This window comes from Salvelinus sp. IW2-2015, linkage group LG1, assembly GCF_002910315.2.
Source record: "Salvelinus sp. IW2-2015 linkage group LG1, ASM291031v2, whole genome shotgun sequence".
NCBI classification, from domain to species: domain Eukaryota; kingdom Metazoa; phylum Chordata; class Actinopteri; order Salmoniformes; family Salmonidae; genus Salvelinus; species Salvelinus sp. IW2-2015.
The window spans coordinates 11,620,856-11,643,122 of record NC_036838.1 but is presented as its reverse complement, the minus strand read 5'-3'; the positions used below and the strand labels follow the sequence as shown (position 1 = coordinate 11,643,122).

The window sequence follows — 22,267 nt, the reverse complement described above, 5'->3', positions numbered from 1 at the left end:
TGAAAGTGCATTATCCAGGTGTTATAAATACATAAATGCATTATAATTATGATAATTGTAATATTATAAATACAAGTTCAATCTGTACTTCAATACACATATGGTGTGCATTATAAAATGAGGAAGAAAGACGAGGTGTGGAGAGAGGTGTAGAAGACATAAAGGGAAAGAGTTAAGAACAGCGGCAGACAGCATATGATTCATGAATTACAGTGCTCCCCTAATATTCTCTCAGTTCATCACAATTGCAGTGTCTCCTAACCAGCCTTGGGCCCCCAGTTGGCCTGAAGGTTATCTTAAGAGCGGGTGAGGTGGCAATGACGGGACTGGCTTCCTCTCTCACATCAAAACATACCTGCAGACGAGAGAGCATAATTAAGCCTTGTTTTTTTTATTCTAACACGGTCAGTCATCTTAAATCAGGAGGTAAAATGCAAAACTGACCTTGGATCATTAACTCTGGGACTACTACATCTATGTCTGTATTTCAATGTAATACATCTCTTTAATAATACTTCCTGTTGACCCGACCAAGTGACATCTCACCTATGATCATGCTGTGCCTTCTGTGTCAGCCAGTTCAGATGCGGGAGGGGTTTACCAAAACAGCTGATATAACCTAGAGGATTTAAGGAGAAGAGGGAGAGGGATGAAGTGAAGAAGAGAGACTGTTATTGTGTGTGTGTGTGTGTGTGTGGTCTCACCTGGTGTCCACACTAAGTGACTACAGAGTACTTTATGCTGAAAAACAGACACATGGGGACAAACAATAGAAGATAATCTCAGCCATTTTCACTGGACTATCTGTTGCTGCCAAGTCATGATTTCCCTGGGGGTTAGCCTTGCAATAACCAAATGGTGAGACACATAGCCCTCTATATTTAAACGTTTCAGGTACACTCCGATAGGTGTCTGCATCACATACAGTGATATATGTGATGCAGACACCTATGACGCAACTTTTAAAGGAGGAATCACTGTATGTGAGGTCAAGGGTTTTATGTTTGGGCATGACACCTACTGTAACCATTGAGAATGCTTGAAGTTGTGATGGGCTGTGTGTATTGGAGGGGAGGGGCGGGTGTTGTGGGTCTGGACAGTTCAACTCAAAAAAAATTTTGGGAGCTTTAAATGAATAACCAGAGCTGTGAATTTAAAACATGCAGGGCTAATTGAATTATAACCAGACCATTCTTTGGTGATTAAAACAATATTAAAACATTAATGTTAGATTTTTATTAGGAAAACCATTTCACCCCCCATTTCTACCCCAGTTGTATATGTGTGTTTGTGTGTTTTGTGTGTGTGTGGACGTGAGATGAGTCATCATAATGCTGCATCAAATGTACATGATCTTAGGGGCATTGGCAAACACAATGTTGGTAATTTAATTTATGTACCCCTAATTGCACCAAATACATCTGCTTATCCTACAGCTATTGTAAGCAGTAATCATGAGCCTATAAACCAGAGTTACACTGTTAGCACTGAGGCGGTGTGCAATAGTAGGAAGACCACTTTATGCAGCTCACCCTGCACTATCAGCTCCAATGTAAATAACATGAGTAAGTCTACCTCTGACAAGCTTCCCAGTAAAGCATTAAAAACTATCAGCAACCCAGAGAAGTGCTAAAAATAAACCATATTAACATATGTAGCCTAAGAAACAAGGTCCATGAAGTCAATAACTTGCTTGTAACAGATGACATTCATATTCTGACTATCTCTGAAACTCACTTAGATAATACCTTTGATGATACATTGGTAGCAATACATGGTTATAACATCTACCGAAAAGACAGAAATGCCAATAGAGGCAGTGTTGCAGTCTATATTCAGAACCACGTTCTTGTAAAGCTTAGAGATTATCTAATGTTAAATAATGTTGAAGTAATATGGCTACAGGTTCATCTGCCTCACCTAAAGCCCATTCTTGTGGGAAGCAGCTATAGCCCACCAAGTTCTTACAGTCCATATCTGGATAATATGTGTGAAATGCTTGATAATGTATGTGATATCAACAGAGAAGTATATTTTCTGGGTGATTTAAATATTGAATGGCTATCATCAAGCTGCCCACTCAATATTTTTTTTAAACTGTAACCAGTGCCTGCAATCTGGATCAGGTTGTCAGTCAACCTACCAGGGTAATTACAAACAGCACAGAAATTATTCATCAACATGTGTTGATCACATTTTTACTAACGCTGCAGATATTTGCTTTAAAGGAGTATCCAAATCCATAGGATGTAGTGATCACAATATAATAACCATATCTAGGAAAACCAAAGTTCCTAAGGTTGGGCCTAATATACTGTATAAGAGGTCATACAAGAAGTTTTGTAGTGATTCATATGTTGATGATGTGAAGAATATTTGCTGGTCTGTGGTGTGTAATGAGGAGCAACCAGACGTTGCACTTGACGCATTTATGAAACTACTTATTCCAGTAACTAAAAAACACGCACCCATTAAGAAAATGACTGTAAAAACTGTTAAATCTCCTTGGATTGATGAGGAATTTAAAAATTGTATGGTTGAGAGGGATGAGGCAAAAGGTATGGCAGTTAAGTTAGGCAGCCCAACTGATTGGCAAACATACTGCAAAGTAAGAAATAGTGTGACTAAACTAAATAAAAATAAAAATAAACTACACTATGAAAGAAAGATAAATTATATAAAGAATGATAGTAAAAAGCTTTGGGGCACCTTAAATTAAATGTGGGAAAAAAGCCAACTCGTCTCCTTCATTTATTGAATCAGATGGCTCATTCATCACAAAGCCCACTGATATTGCACACTACTTGAATTACTTTTTCATTGGCAAGATAAGCAAACCTAGGGATGATATGCCAGCAACAAACGCTGACACTACCCATCCAAGTATATCAGACCAAATTATGAAAGACAAGAATTGTACTTTTGAATTCCATAAAGTCAGTGTGGAAGAGGTGTAAACCTTATTGTTGTCTATCAACAATGACAAGCCAGCAGGGTCTGACAATCTAGACGGAAAATTACTGAGGATAATAGCAGACGATATTCCCACTCCTGTTTGCCACATCTTCAAATTAAGCCTACTAGAGAGTGTGTGCCCTCAGGCCTGGAGGGAAGCTAAAGTCATTCCGCTACCCAAGAATAGTAAAGCCCCCTTTACTGGCTCAAATAGCCTGTTACCAACCATTAGTAAACTTCTGGGAAAAAATTGTGTTTGACCAGATACAATGCTATTTTACAGTAAACAAATTGACAACAAAATTTCAGCATGCTTATAGGGAAGAACACTCAACAAGCACAGCACTTACACAAATGACTGATGATTGGCTGAGAGAAATTGATGATAAAATGATTGTGGAGGATGTCTTGTTAGACATCAGTGCAGCTTTTGACATTATTGATCATAGTCTGCTGCTGGAAAAACGTATATGTTATGGATTTACACCCCCTGTGTCACGCCCTGGCCTTAGTATTCTTTGTTTTCTTTATTATTTTAGTTAGGTCAGGGTGTGACATGGGGTATGTTTGTGTTTTGGGTGTTTATTATGGTAAAGGGGGTGTTGGTTTTAGTGTATGGGTTTGTGTTGAGTGTATGTGTCTAGGATTGTCTATGGTTGAGTGTAGGTGTTTAGGAAAGTCTATGGTTGCCTGATTTGGTTCTCAATCAGAGACAGCTGGTTATTGTTGTCTCTGATTGGGAGCCATATTTAAGGTAGCCATAGGCTTTAGGTGTTTGTGGGTAATTGTCTATGTTTGAACGTTTGTAGCCTGTGTGTGTGTGCACAACGTTTATAGCTTCACGGTCGTTTGTTTAGTTTATGTATAGTGTTCGTTTCATGTTTTCTCTCTTCTGAATAAAAGAAGATGTTCTTTTCACGCGCTGCGCCTTGGTCCTCACTCTCTTCAGTAGACGATCGTGACACCCTGCTCTAATGTGGATAAAGAGTTACTTGTTTAACATAACACAGAGGGTGTTCTTTAATTTAAGCCTCTGAAATATAATCCAGTTAGAATCAGGAATTCCCCAGGGTAGCTGTTTAGGCCCCTTGCTTTTTTACATTTTTACTAACAACATACCACTGACTTTGAGTAAAGCCAGAGTTTCTATGTATGTGGATGACTCAACACTATACACGTCAGCTACTACAGTGACTGAAATGACTGCAACGCTCAACAGGACGTTACTGTGTTTCTAACTGACAATGAATGGGCAACACAAACCAAAAATAAACTGATCATTTTGCACAACTTCAAAATTGAATTTCAATTAACTGAATGATGAGGATGAAGAAGGTGTTTGAATTTAGAACAATAGTGTAAAAATTGCTATTCCTCTATTCCCGGACACATCCGGGAAAATACACTTGTTTTTTTGTTACTACTCATCAGTATTACTTACTAAAACTTTTGTTACACTAAGGTTTTTATTCTAAGAAAATTAGGGTGTGGAAATTTTAGGATTATTTTGTAGCCTACTCCCAACCTGTCTTGTTGTACAGCACCCGAGTAGCACAGCGGTCTAAGACACTGCATCACAGTGCAAACTGCGTTGCTACAGACGCTGGTTCAATATTCGTGATGGCCTTCACCAAGAGGTGATGGTTCTCTCGCTCTGAAAACAGAAATAAGTCATTCTAAATAACAAACTGGCTATATTTACAAATTAGCAATAATGTCTCACCACATGTTCATGGGGTGAATGTCCTTTTTCTCACTCACTTTAGGTCATTTGAAAATGAAATTATCTCCAAAATATTGTTATTTTTTATTCAAGCCATAGAAAGTTGGTTGCAATTTAAGTTTAATCCACCAGAAAAGACAGAACAAATAATACAACAAATATTGTGGTTAAAACCTTTACTTCATACCCATCCCGGATCCGGGATCCTCCTCATCAAAAAAGCTGACTAGCATAGCCTAGCCTAACGGGACAGGGATATCATATAATATAATTTTCATGAAATCACAAGTCCAATACAGCAAATGAAAGATAAACATCTTGTGAATCCAGCCATCATTTCCGATTTTTAAAATGTTTTACAGCGAAAACACAATATGTATTTCTATTAGCTAACCACAATAGCCAAAGACCGCATATTTTCACCATGTTTCTACCGCATTAGGTAGCTAATCACAAAACCGACAAATAGAGATATAATTAGTCACTAACCAAGAAACAACTTCATCAGATGACAGTCTTATAACATGTTATACAATAAATCTATGTTTTGTTCGAAAATGTGCATATTTGAGGTATAAATCATAGTTTTACATTGCAGCCACCATCAAAAATATCACCAAAGCAGCCAGAATAATTACAGGGAACAACGTGAAATACCTAAATACTCATCATAAAACATTTATGAAAAATACATGGTGTACAGCAAATGAAAGATAAACATCTTGTGAATCCAGCCAATATTTCAGATTTTTTAAGTGTTTTACAGCGAAAACACAATATAGCATTATATTAGCTTACCACAATAGCCAAACACAAACGCATTTATTCACCGCATAGATAGCATTCGCAAAAACCAGCAAAAGATATAAAATGAATCACTAACCTTGAACAACTTCATCAGATGACAGTCTTATAACATCAGGTTATACAATACACTTATGTTTTGTTCGAAAATGTGCATATTTTGAGCTGCAAACCGTGGTTGTACATTGTGAAAATGTAGCAACATTTCCCCAGAATGTCAGGAGCTATTTTGGACACTCACCTAATCTGACCAAAGAACTCATCATAAACTTTACTAAAAAATACATGTTGTACAGCAAATGAAAGATACACTGGTTCTTAATGCAACCGCCGTGTTAGATGTTTTAAAATAACTTTACCATAACAAACAGCTTGCGTTATTGCGAGACAGCGCCCGCCAAAACGGCGGAGAATAGAAATAACATTTTCCACAGAAATACAAAATAACATCATAAATTGTTCTTACTTTTGCTGAGCTTCCATCAGAATCTTGTACAAGGAGTCCTTGGTCCAGAATAAATCGTTGTTTGGTTTTAGAATGTCCTTTTCTCCTGTCGAATTCGCGCCACAATGCTAGCCAATGTTGATGACGTTCCCAGTTTCTCTCGACGCAAAGAACGGAAAACTCCAAAAGTCCCAATAAACGTTGAATAATCTGATAAAACTCAGTTGAAAAAACCTACTTTATGATGTTATTATCACATGTATCAAATAAAATCAGAGCCGGAGATATTAGCCGTGTATACCGAACGCTTATCAGAAGACAATATGGAGGTGCTTCGCGCGCCTAGGTAGAGAAAGGAAATTCCTGACCTGCCACTCCAAAAGCTCTTGTTCGACCTCAGATCAAGCTAGACACCCCATTCCACCTTCCACTGCCTGTTGACATCTAGTGGAAGGCGTATGAAGTGCATGCATATCGATAAAAATAAGCCAGTTGAATAGGCAGGCCCTGGAACAGAGCCTCGTTTTCAGATTTTTCACTTCCTGTATGGAAGTTTGCTGCAAAATGAGTTCTGTTTTACTCACAGATATAATTCAAACACTTTTAGAAACTTGAGAGTGTTTTCTATCCAATAGTAATAATAATATGCATATTGTATGATCTAGAATAGAGTACGAGGCAGTTTAATTTGGGCACGATTTTTTCCAAAGTGAAAATAGCGCCCCCCTATTGACAAGAAGATTTAAACTAAAATATACTAATTGATATAAAAAAAACGTTATCAATTAGAACCTTTAACATATGGAATGGGGAAAGTATTATTATTAACCCTGTTTATCACAAGCATACAGGCTGTGAATTATTCTGCAAACAACATTTCTAGGATGGGCTATTAGCAGGACAATATATATTGGTCATATCGGTCATGGCTCCTGAGTGGCCAGTGGTCTAAGGCACTGCATCTCAGTGCAAGAGGTGTCACTACAGTCCCTGTTTCGAATCCAGGCTGTATCACATCTGACCATGAATGGGAGTCCCATAAGGTGGCGCTCAATTGGCCCAGCGTCGTCTGGGTTAGGGGAGGGTTTGACCGGCCGGGATGTTCTTGTCCAAAACATAGGCACGGTGGGCTTTTGGTTTCTCTCCCTCTAAAAACAGAAATAAATATTTTGGCCATTATAAATATTATTTTGGCCGTTAACCACTGATTTACGGTTATTTGAAAACAAAATAATAGTTATTTTTTAAACAAGGACTTGAAAACGAGATTGCGAACTCTGCAAACAACGTTTCCAGTCCGAGAATGAGAAGGGTAAATGAGTGTAATTAATACATTTGTTCAATACATTGGAATACAAAATAAGCCATTATTATCAGGAATCAAGGTAAGACCCAGATGCAGACACGTTGAATTGACATTTAATATACCAACAGGGGCAGGCAATAGACAGGTCAAGGCAGGCAGGGGTCAGTAAACCAGAGGTGGGGCAACGGTACCGGACAGCAGACAGGCTCAGGGTCAGGGTAGACAGAGGTCAACAATCCAGAGGTGGGGCGGTACAGGTCGGCAGGCAGGGTCAGGGGCAGGCAGAGTAGTCAGGCAGGCGGGCTCAGATTCAGGACAGCCAAGGGTCAAAACCAGGAGGGCGAGAAAAAGAGAGACTGGGAAAAGCAGGAGCTGATAACAAAAGCGCTGGTTGACTTGACAAACAAGATGAACTGGCAACGGAGAAACAGAGAACACAGATATAAATACACAGGGGATAAGTGGGGAAGATGAGTGACACCTGGAGGGGGTGGAGACAATCACAAGGATGGGTGAAACAGTTCAGGTCGTGACAGTACCCCCCCCTCTAGGGATGCCACCTGGCGTCCTGCCTGGGCGCACACCTGGTTGAGCGGGATGCCGGCGCTGGAATTCAGAGATGAGGCCTGCGTCCAGGATGTCCCTAGTGGAGACCCAGCACCTCTTTTCCGGGCCATAACCCTCCCAGTCAACCAGGTACTGGAATCCCCTGCCCCGAGGTCGAACCTTCAGGAGGCGTCTCACCATGTACGCCGGTCGGCCATCGATGAGACAGGGGAGAAGGGTGGGCCTGGAAACAGGAGACAAGGGACAGTCAGACATGGTTTTAACTCTAGACACAGAAAAGGTGGGGAAAATACGGCGGGTACGGGGCAACAGAGGACGAACAGCAGAGGGGCTAATGATCTTGGAGCAGGAAAAAAAGTATTGGCTTCCAGGGTAGTAGCAGCGTGACCTTGACCTTCTTGGATACCGATCGGTGTTGCGGAAACGTAGTGGCCTCGGCAATACCGAACCTCTCCCAGAGGTCCTGGTACTCTGCAGAGCTGGCGGGGAGGTCCGGGGCAATTTCCAAGCCCCCAGGAAGGCGTCCCGGGGCAGGCAGAACTGAACTTCAGGCAATGAGTGTGGCAGGATGGGCTCCAGCCCATGATGGCACCAGTAGCCCAGTCAATGGAGGGATTGTGTTGCTGGAGCCAAGAGAATCCCAATACCACGGGAACCTGCGGAGACTCAACCAGCAGGAATTGGATCGTCTCGCTGTGGTTCCCCGACACTCGTCGGTTGACGGGGTTGTTCTGGTGGGTGACCCGGCCTATAGAGCGCCCGTCCAGCACTCTAACACCCATGGTAATGGAGAGGGGTTGAGTGGGGATGCCCAGCTCGGACGCCAGGGTAACGTCCATGAGACTTACTTCGGCCCCCGAGTTGATAAGTACCTGGAGAGACTTGGCCTGGTCGCCGCAGGATGGCACGGAGAGGGTGGTGAGCAAGGGGAGACAAAAAAATTATGTTTAAGGCCCACCAGAGTACTCACTGCAATGAATGAGCAAGGTTTCTTGAAGGGACAGGTAGACACATAATGACCAGCAGTACCGCAATACAGACAACTCTGGGTCTCAAGTCTGGGTACGCGTTCGGCTGGAGACAGCCTAGCCCTGCTGAGCTGCATTGGCTCGGGAAGAGGTGAATTGGCAGTCTCCGGAGGCTCTTGGAGGGACTCGGGTAAGCTTGGATCCTCTCGGGGACGTAGACGCCGGGGACTTCCAGAGTTCATCAGATGCAAGGTGGGATCCCTGAGTGAGCGTTGGAACCGCAATCGGACCTCTTCTCCCTCCTACGTTCCCGTAGCCGACCATTGATCCGAATGGTTAAAGCGATGAGTGAGTCGAGATCCGTCGGAAGTTCTCAGACTGCCATCTCATCCTTTACCTCCTTCAATAGTCCGTGCAGGAACGTGTCGAACAGTGCTTCCGGGTTCCTGGTACCCTCCGCTGCTAGCGTGCGGAACTCCACCGCATACTCTGTCACACTGAGGGTGTCCTGCCGAAGCTGGTGTAACTTCTGGGCAGCCTCTCTCCCGGACACCAGAGCCTCAAACTTTTCCCACCTCCACCACGAATCCCTCCAGACTGAGGCAGATGGCGAATTGTTGCTCCCACACCGCTGTGGCCCAGGCGAGTGCCCTCCAAGACATCAGCGTAATAATGTACGTAATCTTTGAGAGGTCCGAGGAGAACGAAGAAGGCTGCAACTCGAAAATGAGGGAGCACTGGGAGAGAAAGGCCCGGCAGGTTCTGGAATCTCCATTGTAGCACTCCGGGGAGGTAAACGGGGTTCCCGGGAAACCGGGGTGACGGTGCTGCTACCAGCCGGGTTACTGAGGGGCTGGGAGGTTACCGTTGTGGTAGGCTGCCTGGTAGGCAACCCACAGAATTGCTCCCGCAATGCGGCCAATGCTAGGTCATGACGTTCGGCCAAGTCCTGGAACTCTTCCATCAAACTGCAAAGCAACTCCTCGTGTCTACTAATGATGGCTCCTTGGGAGGAGATGGCGTTGCGGAGCTGATCCAAGTCTGCTGGGTCAGTCATTGCCAGTTCATGCTATCAGGTTTCAGGTAAGACCCAAGTGCATACTGTGTAGAAGTAACCATGTTTATTGTAACAACAGGGGCAGGCAAACAACAGGTCAAGGTAGGCAGGGGTCGATAATCCAGAGTAGCAGGGCAAAGGTACAGGACGGCAGGCAGGCCCTGGGTCAGGTCAGTCAGAGGTTGGTAGTAAGAGAGAGACTGGAAAAAGCAGGAGCTGAGACACAAAACATTGATAGGTTTGAACAAACAAGACGAACTGGCACAGACAGAAAACACAGGTATAAATACCCAGGGGATAAATGGGGAAGATGGGTGACACCTGGAGGGGGGTGGAGACAAGCACAAGGACAGGTGAAACAGATCAGGGCGTGACAATACTTAATGATTTCTTCCTCAAAGAAATCTCGAGCCATGATACCTGAAAAAGGAGGCAACAGTGAATTATTGTGGAACACAAAGCAGTCCGTGAGGTGTAGGCTACAATATCTTATGTACCTTTTGCTTTGTAAATAGCTAAACTTACCATCAAAAATCAAATATGGGCCTGGTCCCTGGCGAGAAATTGCCCCCCACACATAGAGTTTGAGGGGATGCTTGGGATTCTGCTTGCTTGATATTCTTCTTTTTTTCTGTATCAATTTTGAGCAAATTGCTCAGGGGCCACGGTTGATTCGTCTGTGAAGATGGCGTCATTGAATGTCTCGCCAGCTTTGATCCATGCCTGGGCCTGCAGGACACAAGTTCTTTGTTTGTCAGACGAACCATTGGGTCGAAACTACAGAACAATACAAAACAAGAGAACACACAGGTTAATGTTCTGAAAAAAATTAATATGTACATATACATTACAAATTCAAAAGTTTGGGGTCACTTAGAAATGTCCTTGTTTTGAAAGAAAAGCTAATTTTTGTCTAGTAAAATAACATAAAATAGATCAGAAATACAGTGTAGACATTGTTAATGTTGTAAATGACTACTGTAGCTAAAAACGGCTGATTTTATATGGAATATCTACATAGGCGTACAAAGGCCCATTATCAGCAACCATCACTCCTGTGTTTTTAATGACACGTTGTGTTAGCTAAACCAAGTTTATAATTTTAAAAGGCTAATTGATCATTAGAAAACCCTTTTGCAATTATGTTAGCACAGCTGAAAACTGTTGTCCTGATTGAAGAAGCAATAAAACTGTCCTTCTTTAGACTAGTTGAGTATTTTTGAATTTGTATTCCTATTTATTATGGATCCCCATTAGCTGCTGCCGAAGCAGCAACTACTCTTCCTGGGGTCCAGCAAAATTAAGGCAGCTCATACACTTTAAAAACATTACAATACATTCACAGATTTCACAACACACTTTGTGCCCCACACTTAGGCCCCTACTCCACCACTACCACATACAGTGGGGAGAACAAGTATTTGATACACTGCTGATTTTGCAGATTTTCCTACTTACATAGCATGTAGAGGTCTGTAATTTTTATCATAGGTACACTTCAACTGTGAGAGACGGAATCTAAAACAAAAATCCCGAAAATCACATTGTATGATTTTTAAGTAATTAATTAGCATTTTATTGCATGACATAAGTATTTGATCACCTACCAACCAGTAAGAATTCCGGCTCTCACAGACCTGTTAGTTTTTCTTTAAGAAGCCCTCCTGTTCTCCACTCATTACCTGTATTAACTGCACCTGTTTGAACTCGTTACCTGTATAAAAGACACCTGTCCACACACTCAATCAGACAGACTCCAACCTCTCCACAATGGCCAAGACCAGAGAGCTGTGTAAGGACATCAGGGATAACATTGTAGACCTGCACAAGGCTGGGATGGGCTACAGGACAATAGGCAAGCAGCTTGGTGAGAAGGCAACAACTGTTGGTGCAATTATTAGAAAATAGAAGAAGTTCAAGATGATGGTCAATCACCCTCTGTCTGGGGCTCCATGCCAGATCTCACCTCGTGGGGCATCAATGATCATGAGGAAGGTGAGGGATCAGCCCAGAACTACACGGCAGGACCTGGTCAATGACCTGAAGAGAGCTGGGACCACAGTCTCAAAGAAAACCATTAGTAACACACTACGCCGTCATGGATTAAACAATAAGTGAATTTTGGCCCATTCCTCCTGACAGAGCTGGTGTAACTGAGTCAGGTTTGTAGGTCTCCTTGCTCGCACACGCTTTTTCAGTTCTGCCCACAAATTTTCTATGGGATTAAGGTCAGGGCTTTGTGATGGCCACTCCAACACCTTGACTTTGTTGTCCTTAAGCCATTTTGCCACAACTTTGGAAGTATGCTTGGGGTCATTGTCCATTTGGAAGACACATTTGCGACCAAGCTTTAACTTCAAGACTTGAGATGTTGCGTCAATATATCCACATAATTTTCCATCCTCATGATGCCATCTATTTTGTGAAGTGCACCAGTCACTCCTGCAGCAAAACACCCCCACAACATGATGCTGCCACCCCCGTGCTTCACGGTTGGGATGGTGTTCTTCGGCTTGCAAGCTTCCCCCTTTTGCCTCCAAACATAACGATGGTCATTATGGCCAAACAGTTCTATTTTTGTTTCATCAGACCAGAGGACATTTCTCCAAAAAGTACGGCCTTTTTGTGGATGTACACACACAAACTCGTCTCCTTCCTGAGCGGTATGACGGCTGCGTGGTTCCATGCTGTTTACACTTATGTACTGTTTGTACAGATGAACGTGGTACCTTCAGGCGTTTGGAAATTGCTCCCAAGGATGAACCAGACTTGTGGAGGTCTACAATTTTTTTTCTGGGGTCTTGGCTTACTTCTTTTGATTTTCCCATGTCAAGCAAAGAGGCACTGAGTTTGAAGGTAGGCCTTGAACTACATCCACAGGTTCAGCTCCAATTGACTCAAATTATGTCAATTAGCCTATCAGAAGCTTCTAAAACCATGACATCATTTTCTGGAATTTTCCAAGCTGTTTAAAGGCACAGTCAACTTAGTGTATGTTAACTTCTGACCCACTGGAATTGTGATACAGTGAATTATAAGTGAAATAATCTGTCGGTAAACAATTGTTGGAAAAATTACGTCTCATGCACAAAGTAGATCTCCTAACCGACTTGCCAAAACTATAGTTTGTTAAAAATAAATGTATGGAGTGGTTGAAAAACAAATTTTAATGACTCCAACCTAAGAGTTTTTTCAAACTTCTGACTTCAACTGTATGTGAACACCCCTTTCAAATGAGTGGATTCGGCTATTTCAACCACACCCGTTGCTGACAGGTGTATAAAAATCGAGCACAGTCATGCAATCTCCAAAGACAAACATCGGCAGTAGAATAGCCTTACTGAAGAGCTGTGACTTTTAACATGGCACTGTCATAGGATGCCACCTTTCCAACAAGTCAGTTCGTCTAATTTCTGCCTTGCTAGAGCTGTTCCGGTCAACTGTGTGTTATTGTGAAGTGGAAACATCTAGGAGCAACAAAGGCTCAGCCACAAAGTGGTAGGCCACACAAGCTCACAGAATGGGACCGCCGAGGGCTGAAGTGCGAAGAGCGTAAAAATCGTCTGTCCTCAGTTGCAACACTCACTACTGAGTTCCAAACTGCCTCTGGAAGCAAAGTCAGCAGAAGAACTGTTCGTCGGGAGGTTGATGAAATGGGTTTCCATGGCCGAGCAGCCACATACAAGCTTAAGATCACCATGCGCAATACCAAGCATCATGGTGTAAAGCTCGGACTCTGGAGCAGTGGAAATGTGTTCTCTGGAGTGATGAATCACACTTCACCATCTGGCAGTCCAACGGACGAATCTGGGTTTGGCGGAAGCCAGAACTCTACCTGCCCGAATGCAGTGCCAACTGTAGGGTTTGGTGGAGGATAAATAATGGTCTAGGGCTGCTTTTCATGTTTCGGGCTAGGCCCCTTAGTTCCAGTTAAGGGAAATCTTAACGGTAATGACATTCTAGACGATTCTGTGCTTCCAACTTTGTGGCAACAACTTGGGTAGGCCCTTTCCTGTTTAGTGTGTAGATTGGAGGGAAATAAACTATTATCAATTTTAGAATAAGGCGTTAATAGTGGAAAAGGTCAAGGGGTCTGAATACTTTCACTGTAAACCAAATAATCTATTGATAAACGAAACAATGTTGTTTGCCTGCTGTGGCCTAATGCCAATATTTCCAAATTATACAGCAAATAAAGGGGGTTATTGGCACTATAAAAAGGTGAACGGAGGGCGTATTCCAGGAAGACTTTCACACCCGTGCAGTTTTATGACAGGTCTGATAACAGGAAACATGCCATGCGCCAAGTAAATAAATCTCAATAATTTTGTACATGCGTAGACTTCAGAAATGGAACAAGCAGAAATGTAGAAATGGAATGGTTATGAGGCACCAGGAAATTTTTGCCCAAAACCTAGTTGCCTCTGCCAGGAGGCAAGTGGATGTTCCAGCAAGAACAAATGGGAAGATAATAGAAGTGTGCTTCAGACAATATTGAGCAAGAAAATAAACTAGATGACTTTAAAATACATTTTAATCAAGGTCTTTACAAAATCAAATCTTGATTAGAAAACAGATACTGAAAAACCAAATGTCTCTAAATGAGCACAACTGAAATCAGCCATTACGTTTTCAGAGCTCATGGAGCTTAAAACATTGAATAATATTCTGATGTATAATTGAAACGGCAATGTTCGAATTGTATTTTTTTCTCCAAAAATAATCAATATCCTCTTTTCTTGTGTCTGGGTGTCTAAGTTGTACACTTCAGGGAAAACATGCCAATCAAAGCGATCGAGCACAAGACAATGTATGAACAAGAATACATTTTACAAAAGATAAAATGGTAAATTGTCCAGATCCACCAATAAACTCTTCAGGGACTATAATCCCTTTATTAGACTGGCTGAAACTCCACCAACACTGTCCAACACTTTTGGATGTGGCTACGCAAATAAAGCTTTTGATTCTTTTTGCCACCAACGTAAGTAAAGTCTCAACAAAAAATAAATGTACCGAAAAAGAAAAGAAATCTTACTTCACCTACTAACAAAAGAAAAACATACTGCCATAACTTGCAGGAATGAAAAACAGACCAAAGACAATAAAATGTCAAACTTTTAAAAAGAGAAAATAATCAATTATACAGTGTCCAACAAATCAGTTTGTGTCTCGCTGTGAGATCATCGGCGAGCAGGAGGGATCAGGAGCTGGGTAGCCGTCACAGAATCAGGAAAAAGGTTGTGATATGTCGGGAGAGGGACGTATGCCGCTGTGATCATTTTACCTGTGAAGAAAATTACAGTTAAGACAAATCATCTTCATAAACAATGACTCCATCACTGACAATTTACAGTCACCAGCCAGTTCATTAAGTACACCACGTCGGTCCCGAAAACTGATCGATCCTACATACAGTGAGTCACATTGCCGTGGCTTGCTATATAAAGCAATCAGACAGGCATCCAGTTACTTTTGATTGAACGTTAGAATGGGCAAAACGAGGGCCTAAGAGACTGAGCGTTGTATGATCGTCGGTGCCAGGCGTACCGGATCCAGTATCTCAGAAACGGCCAGCCTCCTGGGATTTTCACACACGACAAAAGACAGTCGGCGGCAGTCCTGTGGGTGAAAACAGCTCGATGAGAGGACGAAGGAGAATGGCAAGAACCGTGAGAGCTAACAGGCGGGCCACAATTGGACAAATAACAGCGCAGTACAACAGTGGTGTGCAGAATGGCATCTCGATACACACAACTCGTCGATCCTTGGGCTATTGCAGCAGAAGACCACACCGGGTTCCCCTCCTATCTGCTAAAACGCACATGTTCACCAAAACTGGACAATTGAGCAGGAAAACATTGCCTGGAATATGACAGCGAGTTCAGTTTACTTGAGTGGCCTGCACAGACCCCAGACCTCAACCCAATAGAGCCTCTTTGGAATGAGATAGAACAGGCTGTTTGCAGCATGAATGTACCACCATACAATCTGCAGAAACTGATGCCATCGCGTCAGCACAGACAAACATCCCTGTGGAAGGTTTCCGACACCTTGTACAATGCCCCCCGAAAATCCTGGCTGTTCTGGAGACAAAGGGGGATGCGACACAATACTAGATGGGTGTACCTAAAAAACTGTCCGGTGAGTGTATAATTGAGTAGCAGTCAGTCAGTTCTCTTACCTGCAAAATATCGACCATGTAATGCGTTTACTGCAGCCATGGCAGCAGGAATGGTTGGACATTTCACATACACGTTGCCCTAAAAATAAAAACAATAACTTTAATTTCTATTTAAGACTGCAACCGTTTCAAAACCATTCAACTACACTTAAGTCTTACTTCAGTGGAATTCTTATCGACGTATATGTGCACAACTCCTCCATGTTTGTTGCATTCCTCAATGACATCATGCTGAATGTCAACATCCCAGCCTGGGTCATCTTCACTGTAAAACCAGATAGGAAATCATCACCCACAAGGGACTAGTGATTGAGACCAGTATTTGGGAACAAATATCATTTTAAGGTCAAAGAAGTCTATAGTTTGTGTACTTTCATCAGCTGGCACCCCTTGGGATACAAAGATGCTGCATTGAACAACTAGATTAATAGTTCAATACTTACGACTGAGGGTTGAACATGTTAGACAGCTGGAAACAGTGTGTAGCTAGTGGCTGGGATGGCAAGTTCATAGCTGTATTCATGTTCATATTCATGTTCATGTTCATAGCAGGATTCATGGCAGCTAAAAAAAAAAAAAAGTCAAAATACATCATATCACACTAAACTAACTGAACTTTATTTATGTTTAATGTGCGTGTCAAGCCAGCCCAGTTCTGAAGCGATTCTCACAGACCAGCTCCTCGCATCATATCAACCAATCATAGTGTCTCACTGGCAAAATCAACAGATTCGATCAATGCCGGATAAAACCTGCCTTTTTCAAATAGCTCAGAGAAAACCAGCCATGGCAGTCAGATGGGTTTGTCCAATTGATCATCCTTTTATTACCTGATACAGCAGCCATGGCACCAATAGCAATGGCCCCACTCATCTGTAGGGCTTGCTGTGCAGCTGGAGGAATTTGCAGTCCCGTGCCTGAAAGATATTGGGCTCGACATTCGTACTTGTTCACACTTTATAAATCGGTTCTGAAGTGAAACAGTATAGACATTATTTCAAGATTTTCAGGCTTTACCTTCAGCCAGTCTGGCCATGAGCTGCAGGCGCCCGGTGGTGCCTAGGTCAATGCCCGTCCTCTCCAGCTCGTCGCTGTCCAGGAATGAACTGGCGGTGGAGGCATCTGTGCGCTCCGTGACATGGCCCACCTTCATGGGCCGGCCGGCCAGCTCAAACCCGTTCAACTGCTCCAGGGCCTTCTTGGCACACTCTGCGTCCGAGAACTAGAGGACACAAATGCCATTTAAATTACTTTACATGCACACTAATCAGGGTTTATACAGACATTTTTTTTTAGGGGTGAATCAGCTTAATATTGCAGAAAGATTGTTGCTTCCATCAATGTAATTGTCTGCATAATTTCCAATCCCCCATATATTTTTGGGGGTAAAAAAAAATAATAAATATATATGTAGATATATATATATATATATACAAACACACATACTTTTTCTTTTAGAATATACCTTTATTATTCCCTGCAAACCCTACCACCCTTCCCCCAATTGGAGTAAAATAATAAACAATAACACTTAGGCTTCTACCTTCAGTATATACATCTTATACATATTTTACAGACTATTATACAATAGTTACATTTTGTTTGTTTTTAGTCCTTCCTCTATTTCTGATGTCCATCCAGTTTGATTTCTATTTGTAACTGTTATTTCACAATTTCTGAACCTATATACATTTTACAGACCCCGTGTGTTTTACATTAGTTTTCTTGTTATTAGTCCCACCCTTCAGCTCCATTCAACCCCTCCCATCTATCTCCCAACACCATCCATTTTGGATTTCTATTTGCCATATATTTTTCAACTGTGCTGTGATGCTTGACAAAAGTACTGAACCTGTCTATTCTCATAGCTTCTACAGATTGTAAATAAAAAAAACATTTTTGCTAAAGTAATTATTATATTATTGATTGACTGACTTATCAAATCACCCAGCGTTAGTTCTAGGCAAATGTTGCAATTCTTCAGCCATTCCTGGACCTGTGATCAAAAACGAGCTACATATGGACAATACCAAAATAAATGATCCAATGACTCTGCCTCACAGCAAAATCTGCAGAGCTGGGAAGATTGTATCCCCCATATATACAACATTCTATTGGTTGCAAGAATTTTGTATAGTAATTTAAATTGAAAAATTAGAAGTTTTGAATCCGGAGTTGTTCTGCGTATCAATTCATAAACCATGTGCCATGGAATGGGTACATCGAAAATCTCTTCCAATCTATTTGGCAATTTATATGGCACAGCTGTCAGTTTTTTGGTCCTTAAATAAAAACATATACCAATTTAATTTATCACACATTTCTTTAACCATTTTATGTTCCTTAATACAGGGCCGACATACAAGTTCCTTACTTTTTTCCCCTTCTACTAGCCTCTACCATTTTTGTGGTAACGTTACAATTAGTTGGTTGTAATTTTGGGTAGAGCAGACATTTCCATGTCTGTGTTAGCTGCATGTGACATAACTCCACCAGTCCTATTTCTGATATCATTCACAAAAATTACTTTTTTTAAACATTTCTTCGGAAAAATATATATATATTTTTTAATCAATTAGTATATTTGAGTTTAACCACAATATTTGTTGTATTATTTGTTCTGTCTTTTCAGGTGGATTAAACTGAAATTGCAACCAACTTTCTAAGGCTTGTTTAAAAAAATAACAATATTTGAGATTATTGCCTTTTCAAACAACCGAAAGTGAGCAGGTATAATCTGAATAAAGAGAAAAAGGCCATTCTTGAACATTGGTAGAAATGTCTCATCCTATTTACTAGAGAACCAGTTTGGATTTAAGTTTAACTTTTGTATGCCTTTAGTGACAGGTCTAATGCTTTAATATTTAATCATTTCTGCCCTCTGAATTAATATTTGTTTTATAAATAGGGCCTTTTAAATAGGGCCTGGCTTGCTTTTCCAAATAAAATAGAATATTTTTTGTTCATATAATTTAAAAAGCAGGTCACTAGGTGTAGGAAAAACCGTAAGCAAAACCATAAGCAAATAGCTAAACTGTCATAACTAAAGAGTTAATCAGGGTGATTTTTCCACAAAGACAAATTGAAGGACTTTCTCAGGCACTTAATTATAAAATCGAGGTCCTTGAAAATTTGTAAGAGAAAAGTCCAACAAAACTGCTAAGAATAAAACATTATGCGTTGACATTCACATTATAAAATAAGTCCAAATAAAGTTGCCACTGAAAATACAGAAACCATAATTAAAGCTGCAAGCAGCAATGCTGGGGTAGATGCTATGGGTTCACTGTGCCACCATCAGGACAAATTGGACACATTGACCTAAGATAAGATACTTCTGTAATCAATTGAAATAAATTCATTATGAATTCCTTATATAAACTGTAACTCAGTAAAATCTTTGAAATTGTTGCATTTACATGTTTGTTCAGTACAATATGACCCCACTATGGAAAGCGTTTGAACACGATGACCCCACTATGGAAAACACATGAACACGATGGCATTCTCCATTTTGCTTCTGATTTGTCTGAAGGTAACCCATTCAAACAAATGGAAGTATGGGAGGTAGTTTATGACAATTTTTTTTTTTTTTTAAGTGAGCATTCTTATATATCCTAAAAAAAGGACACACTTCAAAACATGATTCCTTGGATTTTTACTGTCTTTTTTGCCAAGTATTGCATTTATCATGGATCCTAGTTAGCTGCTGCCAAAGCATTGTAAAACATTACAATACATTCACAGATTACACAGCACACAGTGTGTCCTCAGGACCCTATTCAACCACTACCACATATCTACAGTACTAAGTCCACGTGTGTGTGTGTGTGCCAATGTTTGTGTTGCTTCACAGTCCCCACTGGCCCATAAGGTGTTTTTTTAAAATCGAATTGTACTGCTTGCGTCAGTTACTTGATGTGGAATAGAGTTCCATGTAGTCATGGCTCTATGTAGTACTGTGTGCCTCCCATAGCCTGTTCTGGACTTGGCGACTGAAGCATGTCTTGTGGGGTACGCATGGGTGTCCGTGTTGCCCTGTTCTGAGCCAATTGCAATTTTCCTAAGTCCTTTTTTTGTGGCACCAGACCACAAGACTGAACAGCAGTCAAGGTGCAACAAAACTAGGGCCTGTAGGACCTGCCTTGTTGATAGTGTTAAGGCAGGGCATCGCTTTATTAGATAGACTTCTCCCCATCTTAGCTACTACTGCATCAATATGTTTCGACCATGACAGTTTACAATCTAGTTACGCCAAGCAGTTTAGTCATCGCAACTTGCTCAATTTCCACATTATTTATTAAGAGACTTAGTTAAGGTTTAGGTTTTAGTGAGTGTTTTGTTCCAAATACAAAGCTTTTAGTTTGAAATATTTAGGGCTAACTTATTCCTTGCCACCATTCTGAAACTAACTGCAGCTCTTTGTTGAGTGTTGACGTGTATAGTGTTGTCATCCGTATACATAGACACTCTGGCTTTACTCAAAGTCAGTGGCATGTCGTTAGTAAACATTTTTTAAAAGGGGCCTAAACAGCTACCCTGGGGAATTCCTGATTCTAATTGGATTATATTTGAGAGGCTTCCATTAAAGAACACCCTCTGTGTTCTGCTAGACAAGTACCTCTTTATCCACATTATAGCAGGGGGTGTAAAGCCATAACATACGTTTTTCAAGCAGCAGACTATGATCAATAATGTCAAAAGCTGCACTGAAGTATAACAAAACAGCTCCCACAATCATTATATCATAAATTTCTCTCAGCCAATCAAGTCATTTGTGTAAGTGCTGTGCTTGTTGAGTGTCCTTCCCTATAAGCATGCTGAAATTCTGTTGTCAATTTGTTTACTGTAAAATAGCATTGAATCTGGTCAAACACCAATTTTTCCAGAAGTTTACTAAGGGTTGGTATAAGGCTGATTGGTCGGCTATTTGAGCCAGTAAAGGGGGCTTTACTATTCTTGGGTAGAGGAATGACTTTTAGCTTCCCTCTAGGCCTGAGAGCACACGTTCTCTAGTAGGCTTAGATTGAAGATGTGGCAAATAGGGGTTGCAATATCGTCTGCTGTTATCCTCAGTAATTTTCCATCCAGATTGTCAAACCCCGGTGGCTTGTGAATGTATGAATGTCATTCAATGCATTTCTATGGGCTATACAGTAGTAAAGGCCAAAATATAATTTTAATATACCTAAGGGGGTCCTAAAATCCAAAATCAAACAGCTAAATGATCCATGGTATGACCATGTTAAAACTCCATACGTTAGCTTAATTTATTGGTCAATTGCGGCCATATTTTAGGTACTAGTTGTAAAAATATTGCATTGGTAGAACTTTGGTTCATAGATGTGTAAGAAATTGTATAAGATACTGGTAACTTGTTTTAACCACTTCTCAACATAAGCTATACTTGGCACAACATCCACCCATCCCCCACTATACCCCCACACTTTGTACCCTATTAAGTAACCACAGACCCACACACTCAACCCTCCCCCATGAATAGGCCCCTGTTAAAACAGACGCACATGCATTCTGCTCAAGGATGAGACTTTAATTCCAAGATGGCGTAGCAGTCGGACGTGTGTTTTGTCTTGTCCCGTGTAAATAATCGTTTTCCTTGTTTTTCCCGTTTATATTTTAATCTCACTTTCCATCTACGGACTGAATATACTCTCCTGCAACCCCCAACACCCAATGTGGTACGGATCTGCTATTTTTATACTTTAGAACCGGAACCCCCATCAGAAGCTAGCCAGCTAACTAACTACTAGCTAGTTATCAGTTAGTCACTGCTAGTGGTCTTTACCGTTAACTCGGACACCAGCCAGCCTCAGCTTGGTCAATACATGCCAGTCTGCACAGCGCAATATATCGGACCGCTTTTTCTCTACCAAATCTCCAGATTACTACCGCAAGCTCTGGACCTTTACACCGGATCAGATAGCTAGCTGCAATCTGAGTGGCTACTCCTGGCTAACGTCTCTGTCCCGAAGCAAGCAACAGTTAGCCTTGAGCTAGCCTCGAGCTAGGCCAATCTCCCGGCTAGCCGAAGAGGTCCTCCGGCTAATTCTTGTGCTACAATACATATTTTGCCAATTGGCCTGGACCTTTTTTTGCCGACACAGAGCCCTGCCAATCCATCACAACTGGTCTAAATCAGCTACAAGCTAATTTAGCCATTTTTTTGCCGCTGCTAGCAGCTTTTACCTTCTGCACAGACACCAGCCCTGTTATTAGCCTGGATATTACTCACCAATT

The 22,267-nt window shown here is 41.5% G+C and overlaps 1 protein-coding gene and 1 long non-coding RNA gene across 8 annotated transcripts in view; both read right to left on the bottom strand.

Moving 5' to 3' along the window:
- LOC139027903 (uncharacterized) overlaps positions 1–22,267 on the bottom strand; it is a 393,207-nt gene that overhangs the window by 71,942 nt on the left and 298,998 nt on the right. The window lies entirely within an intron of this gene.
- LOC111961250 (RNA-binding protein 39) overlaps positions 14,933–22,267 on the bottom strand; it is a 35,391-nt gene continuing 28,056 nt past the window's right edge. For 6 of the 7 annotated variants that reach the window (XM_023983385.2, XM_023983395.2, XM_023983412.2 and 3 more), the window contains 6 exons: positions 17,027–17,231; positions 16,840–16,926; positions 16,453–16,573; positions 16,169–16,274; positions 16,010–16,088; positions 14,933–15,112 (listed from right to left, as the gene is read on the bottom strand). In XM_023983385.2, coding sequence (XP_023839153.1) covers positions 15,009–15,112; positions 16,010–16,088; positions 16,169–16,274; positions 16,453–16,573; positions 16,840–16,926; positions 17,027–17,231 — 702 coding nt within the window. In that variant the 3' untranslated portion in view covers positions 14,933–15,008. Of the gene's footprint in view, positions 15,113–15,375; positions 15,448–16,009; positions 16,089–16,168; positions 16,275–16,452; positions 16,574–16,839; positions 16,927–17,026; positions 17,232–22,267 lie in introns of all 7 variants that reach the window. The other variant, XM_023983420.2, reaches the window with a different exon arrangement.